This window comes from Chlorocebus sabaeus, chromosome 17, assembly GCF_047675955.1.
Source record: "Chlorocebus sabaeus isolate Y175 chromosome 17, mChlSab1.0.hap1, whole genome shotgun sequence".
NCBI classification, from domain to species: domain Eukaryota; kingdom Metazoa; phylum Chordata; class Mammalia; order Primates; family Cercopithecidae; genus Chlorocebus; species Chlorocebus sabaeus.
The window spans coordinates 27,787,557-27,794,627 of NC_132920.1; the positions used below are offsets into that span (position 1 = coordinate 27,787,557).

The 7,071-nt window shown below is 40.5% G+C and overlaps 1 protein-coding gene across 4 annotated transcripts; it reads left to right on the top strand.

The window, feature by feature from the left end:
• The first annotated feature begins 259 nt into the window (after positions 1 to 259).
• ZSCAN16 (zinc finger and SCAN domain containing 16) lies at positions 260 to 6,758 on the top strand. 4 transcript variants are annotated; one of them, XM_007973374.3, is made up of 4 exons: positions 260 to 1,463; positions 2,132 to 2,599; positions 3,461 to 3,599; positions 6,105 to 6,758. In XM_007973374.3, exons 2-4 carry the CDS (start codon positions 2,213 to 2,215, stop codon positions 6,623 to 6,625), a joined length of 1,047 nt encoding a protein of 348 aa, XP_007971565.1. In that variant the 5' UTR covers positions 260 to 1,463; positions 2,132 to 2,212; the 3' UTR covers positions 6,626 to 6,758. The 4 variants fall into 4 exon arrangements, with proteins under 4 accessions (XP_007971565.1, XP_007971566.1, XP_072861852.1 ...); XM_007973375.3 differs by having other exon boundaries at positions 2,186 to 2,599; XM_073005751.1 differs by having other exon boundaries at positions 260 to 2,599.
• The last annotated feature ends 313 nt before the right edge of the window (positions 6,759 to 7,071 follow it).

The window sequence follows — 7,071 nt, forward strand, 5'->3', positions numbered from 1 at the left end:
AATGAGACCCATCACTTAAAAAAAAGGAAAAGGAAAAAAAAGAGAAAAGAAAATAAACTTTCAGTAGCTTAGCATTTTATCATTTTAGAGTACAAATACCCTTGCACTCACAGAAGGTTCTCACTCTCTCTCCACCCAATGCTCTTTTGCTCACTCAGCTCCAGAAAAACAAGGATCCTTCCTTTGCCCAAATTACTTAAAACACACCTCACTCCAGGCTTTTGCATTTGTTATCCCTCTCCCTGAAACATCTTTATCCCTGATGGCCCATTCCCTCAGCTCCTTCAATCTTTGCCCAAATGTCAATTTACTAGTCAGGTCCTCCATGAATATCCTATTTAAACTGTATCACTTCATTCTCACTCCAAATTCCCTATTTCCTTTATTTTCTCCTTAGCACTAATATTCACCATCTATACACTATATATTTTTTGGTTTATTGCCTGCCTTGCCACCACACACACACACACACACGATTATAAATTCCATGAAAGAAAGGGCATTGTTTTGCTCAAAATTAGTTCCAGCTTCCACAGTAGTGCCTGGCATAGTAGGTAAATCAATATTTGTGGAAGAAACGGGAAGAGGGAGGAAAAACTAAGAGCATTTTTCAACCATCAGTTTAGCAAAGATCAAAATATTTTATAACACTGTGTTGACAAGTATAGGTAAATAAGAATATTGCTAGTAGATTCTATGATTGGTGATTTGGCATTAACAAAAGTACAAATTTCCCTCTTCTATGCTGTAGTAACTCCCTTTCTAGAAATGCAGACTATGGATATATCCTTACACATGAAAAACGTGAGTTCACGGTAAGTTATTGCAGCAATGTTTGAAAAAGAAAAATTGGAAACAACCTCATGACCACCAATGGGGTAGTTTATTAATATATTACGGCACATAATACACAGTTGAATACTGTGCAGTTGTTTAAAAAGACCAAGATCAAGGAAACAGTTATGTACAGTCTTTACCAAGATCACTTGGTAAAAAGAAAAATAAGAAAGTTACAGAAATGCTACTCTTTATGCAGAGGGGAAAAAGCGCGGACAATCTATAACGGTGTAATATATCTATGGAAGGATATACAAGTCACGAAAAATACTGTCAAACTAGACGCTGGGGGACATTTACTCTTTTTAATAAATGTATGTGAATGCATTACTTATCCATATTACTTATTTAATAATTAAACCGGAAAACATTTTTAAAAAGTAGAAATAAGACTTGGTCGCAGGCCCCGCAGTCCCATCAATACGAGGCGTAGAACCCGGGTGGCTCCACTGCCTAGGGCTGAGGAGGCAAGCCCTAAAGCTGCCACAGAGGCGAAGCTTCCTAGAGCGGCCCGGAAGTGCCCGGCTAAAGCGGCCGGGCGCTGATTGGTGTCTTTGAGTCTAGTCTTTTGTTCGGGGCTGTCCAAAGGACGCTAGCTATTGCACCTGTTCCTCCCCGAGCGTAAGGTGAGTGTCTCCCGGCTCCCAGGTGGAGAAAAGGGGACAAGGCGCAGCTGTGGTCAGCAGCAACACCCTCCCCACACCTCCCTGTCACGGGCAGAGTGTAATACTCCTCTCCCTCCCTCCGTCCCCCAACAGATCTATGGGAGAGGAGTTGGCCCGACCTTCTGGGAGAGGACGGGTGGAAGGGGGACACTGGTTGCGGGTTCCTTTGCAGAGGCATCTGATTCCCTTCCAGGGTTGGCACACATATCCTATAACCAGTGAATCCTGGGGACACAAATGGCCATGCATCTCATAGTAACAGAATGAAGAGCCTTTTAACAAAGCAGTTAATACTTGGTGTTTATTTAGTGCTTACTAGTGCCTGCTGCCATGCCAGAGACATTGCATACGTTCTCATGTAATCTATGTATCAACCCTGTAACACACGACAATTGTACATGAGGATCTGTAGTTCTAGTCCAAATAAATAACTTCCTCTAAGTTACACAATAGAGCACAGATTCAAACTATGTCCCTGCGTCACTGTTTATTGTTTTGTTTTGTTGTTTTCAGCTTCCTATAAGACTGTTTCCTCTGATTGACTTCTGGTGGCTTGGCTTCATTATGATGTGTTTATGTTCACAGCAATTTTTGTAATTTCTCTATGGTAACAACTTTTTATGCCTTAGGAGTGTCTCTGAGGCAGGATTCTAAGAGATTCTCTTTGACTCAATCCCACATAGAGGATAAATCTCCTGACAGAGCCCAGAATGACCACAGCCCTGGAACCTGAGGAACGAAAAGGACTTCCGATAATTAAGGCAGAAGACCATTACTGGGGACAGTATTCCAGCTCACCAAAGTGCAGTCCTCACAGGAGGGAACTCTGTAGACAGCACTTCAGGAAGCTCTGCTATCAGGATGCACCTGGACCCCGTGAAGCTCTTACCCAGCTGTGGGAGCTCTGCCGTCAGTGGTTGAGGCCAGAAAGCCACACCAAGGAGCAGATTTTAGACCTGCTGGTGCTAGAACAGTTCCTGAGCATTCTTCCTAAAGACCTGCAAGCATGGGTGCAGGCACACCATCCAGAGACTGGAGAGGAGGCAGTGACTGTGCTGGAGGATCTGGAGAGAGAGCTTGATGAACCTGGAAAGCAGGTGTGAAGGGGCAGTCATCTGGCTGTGAGTGATAAGGGCATATGGACGGAGCCAAAGCAAAAGGCATATGAAAAAACATCTCAAAATATTTATACTCTAAAGAACAAGGCATAGGAAAGGACCTGACTACCTATATCAAATAATTAAAGTGTGGCTGGGTAAAGAGAAAAGAGTCACTAGACTGATTCTATGCCTGTTTGGAAGGCTAAGATCAGTGGGAAGTTACCAAAAGGCAATCAGGTATCAGAGGAAAAGAAATAATTTTCTGCCATTCATAGATACCCATAAATAAAACAGGCTACCCCATAAGAAACTCCCTTTCCATATAGGTATTCAAGCGGAGATTCAAGTAGATGTCAAGAATATTGCAGAATAGACCTGTCCAACAGAAATGTAATGAAAGCTGTATATGTATTTAAATTTTCTAGTAGCCACATTAAAAAAACAAAAACAAGTGAAATATATTTTTAACCCACAATATTTATCTCATTTGTACTAGCCATATTTTAAGTACTCAGTGACCACATTTTGCTAGTGACTACTGTATCAGACAGCATGGTTATAGAAGAAATGCTCCCATTTGCTGGAAGTTGGGCTAGATGATTTTTAAGCTACCTTCCAAATCCCAGTGCTCTGATCCTGGACTTCTGCAGATCAATGAAAGAAGAGACACTGAATTTTACTCTGTAGTGTCCTGAATTGTAGAGATTAGCCTCTGTTCCTTTTCCTAGCCATTATTGGCATTTACAATGAAATGAGAATTTGTGCCCCCTTCCTATGTCCCTGGCAGATGTTTCATTTGATTATCTGAAGTTACTTAAGTTTCCATAAAGTTCACCTTACACACCTTATTTTCCCTAGGTCCCAGGCAATTCAGAAAGACAGGACATACTCATGGACAAGTTGGCCCCCTTGGGAAGGCCATATGAATCACTGACTGTCCAGCTCCATCCCAAGACGACCCAACTGGAGCAGGAAGCTGGGAAACTACAAAGGAATGGTAAGCAGGAACAGCTCTTAGTATATGAGGGAAGTATATGGGGAAAGAGGTGCTTCCTTAGGTGAGAGGAGAACTTTCTCCTTTTAAAGATTCCCTGCTTGTCCTCCACCTCACTGTGGATAGTTTTCTCCTGTTATTACCCTTGCTCCATGATAGAGTTATATTTTAGTTTCTCACTGGACAAAAAAAGCTGTTATTTGGCCCAAGGGATGAGGATGCAGTTTATTTAATATCCTTATAATTCTGTTGTTATCTAATGATTCTAGTTCCAAATCTCCCTAAATTTCCATTTTGAGACAGGAGAACTTATGGCACCCTATATTGGTCAGCGAGGCCTGCCATACAAAATATCATAGACTTATGGGTGGCTTAACAATAGAAATTTATTTTCTCACAGTTCTGGAGGCTGGAAGTCCAAGAAGAAGATGCTTACAGGGTTAGTTTCTAGTGAGGCTTCTCTCCTGGGCTTGCAGACTTCTTACTGTGTCTTCACATGGCCTTTCTCTGTACACACACACTCCTGGTGGCTCTTCCCCTTGTAAGGACACTAGTACTACTGGATTAGGGTCCTACCCTTATGAATTCATTCAACCTTAATTACTTCATTAAAGGCCCTATCACCATATACAGTAATGTTTGAAAGGGGTTAGGGCTTCAAAGTGTGAATTTGTGGAGGAAGACAAGTCAATCCATAACACATTCCCATGATGAAAGAAGTAGGGAAAAGAGACAATGATCAGTCAGTACAGCAAAGTTTCTTGTTTTTATCTGCATGTCAAATTAACTGGGTTTGGTCCCCCATCCCAGCTCCCTAATTACAAACGAGGGTGTCTAGTGTATCCCCCAGGCTACATTAAAAAGCAGGTGAATTTTAAATTCCAGTTTGTCCAAACCCTACCTTTTTCAGTGCTTACCGCCCTTTCTCTAGAGGCTCTCATGTCTAATAATGCCTCTCCGGGTAGTTCCTTATACTCCAGCCTATTTTGTATTCTTACTACTTAAGTTTTACCAATATAGTTCTCCCATTTTGTAGGATCCCTAGCCGATGATTTGTCTAATCCGAAAGATTATTTTGAGCGAAGATGTTCCTAGCTGCTATCTGGAAAGGATGACATTTAATTATATGTAACATAAAGAAGCCTTTAAGTGCTTTAACTCTAGGAGTGGAGTACTGGTTACTGTTTGACTTTAGAAGTGAGATTGAGAACTTCCTATCTGTTCTTTTTTATTTTTATTTTATTTTTATTTTTTTAGAAGAGAGGGCTCACTATGTTTCCCAGGCTTGTCTCAAACTCCTGGGCTCAAGTGATCCTCCCACCTTAGTTTCCCAAAGTGCTAGGATTATAAGCGTGAGCCACTGTGCCTAGCTCAACCCATCTTTTGATTCATTCATCTTTCATTGAGCATTTACTAAGTAGCAGCTATATGCCAGGCACTATACTAAATGTAAGGAATCCAAAGGTAAGACACTTACATTACTTCTCTTCAAGAAGCAGGAGAGTGAGCACTTACAATAGCATAATAATTACTGTACTAGAGATACACTGTGAACTGCAAAGAGGATAGCTATCCCTAAGGTGCACCTGCAAAAGTATCACAGAGTAGGCTTGCTTGAGCTGAGAAGGTCATGTGGGAACTGAAAGGGGGTGACATTTTAGGCAAAGAAACAGAGAAAAAAAATAGCATCACAGAATAATATTCTAAGAATAGCAACTGCTCTGAGTTTGATTCTGATAAGGAGTCATCTGTGGGAGGGAAAATCAGCAATCTGTGTTTTAATAAACCATCCAGCTGATTCTGATGCACAGTAAGGTTAGAAACCACTAAGCTAGGATTTAGACAGGAGGCGATAACAGCAAGAACATCAGTTTCAGGAAAAAAATATTTTATCCAGCATATACACTGACTATCCATTGTCATTTCCTATTCCTTTTCATTCCTGTTTACCCTGACCTGCATGTTGTCACCCTGCTTCCAGATAATTATTATCCTTCAAACACACGCCTCTACTTGGATGGTTCCTATTCACTATATTCCTCTCAGACCCCAAATCCTATTATCCTCTCCATTCACTTTTACTTGATTTTACTTGCCACCTATGTTTCAGGCCCCTGCATGTTTCTCCCAAACTTTTACCTCCATCCCCATCTTTGTTCTCCAGTCTCTCTAATTATCCTTGGCATATCTATAGTCCTCTCATTTATCCTTCTTCCCTTATACAGTATTGCTAGCTTATCTCTTGAGCTCTATTTTTGCCTTTTCTTCTTAATCTACTCTCAAACAACTTCTTCTGCTGATATCTTCCTTCTTAATTTCTTCCCTCCATTGTGACTCTGTGCTATGATGATACCAAAAATAAGATGGTACCAAATATTTGATATGTGTGTTGTTGACTTCTCATTATTTTATAATACATTTATAACATTTACATGTTCTTTCTTCCATAGGCTGTTTGCTTCTCAAACATACAATAGGACCCATTTGTGTACTGTTTGTTTGTTACAGGTGATAAAACTAGGACTAAGAATGAAGAGTTGTTCCAGAAGGAAGATATGCCCAAAGACAAGGAATTCCTTGGGGAGATAAATGACAGACTGAACAAAGATACTCCTCAGCATCCTAAGTCCAAAGATATTATGGAAAATGAGGGCAGATCAGAATGGCAACAGAGGGAAAGAAGACGATATAAATGTGATGAATGTGGGAAAAGTTTCAGTCATAGCTCAGACCTTAGTAAACACAGGAGAACTCACACTGGAGAGAAGCCCTATAAATGTGACGAGTGTGGAAAAGCCTTCATTCAGCGCTCACATCTCATTGGACATCATAGAGTACACACTGGAGTAAAACCCTATAAATGTAAAGAATGTGGGAAAGATTTCAGTGGGCGCACAGGTCTTATTCAACATCAGAGAATCCACACAGGTGAAAAACCCTATGAATGTGATGAGTGTGGAAGACCTTTCCGAGTAAGTTCAGCTCTTATTAGACATCAAAGAATTCATACAGCAAATAAACTCTACTAATATAGTAGTGATATCAAAAGTTCTTTAGACACTCAGGCCTAACTAGTTATCAGAGAATCTAATTTAGAAACCTTGAGTTTCCTCAATGTGGTCAAAGCTTCAGTCATCATTAAACTTCTCTGGCACCAAAGAATCTACCTGAGTAAAATGTCCTTTTATTTCAAATTAGTTCAGTTTTGAGGGGGAATCAAGAATTCTTTTAGAAAGCTTTGTCTACTGACAACACTGCTCACCTGCAGTCCAAGATCAATGGTTCCTGGATGAAAGACAGTGAATTAATTCTGTCTCTGCTCTAGATCCTTTTAGTTGACCATTCACTGTCTGACTTTAGGCAAGACATACAGTTTTTCTCTGCCTTCATTTCCCCTTCTGTACATGATGATAATGGAAGCTCACCAGGTATGTTTTGACAAGTTAAAACAGATGAAAAATACTTTTGAGATTAA

Excerpts from the sequence above, each read along its gene's own strand:
- ZSCAN16 (XM_073005751.1), top strand. The coding sequence starts at position 2,213 with ATGACCACAGCCCTGGAACCTGAGGAACGAAAAGGACTTCCGATAATT. Across the intron at positions 2,600-3,460 it reads TTGATGAACCTGGAAAGCAG|GTCCCAGGCAATTCAGAAAG; the intron begins GTGTGAAGGGGC and ends TATTTTCCCTAG. Across the intron at positions 3,600-6,104 it reads TGGGAAACTACAAAGGAATG|GTGATAAAACTAGGACTAAG; the intron begins GTAAGCAGGAAC and ends TGTTTGTTACAG.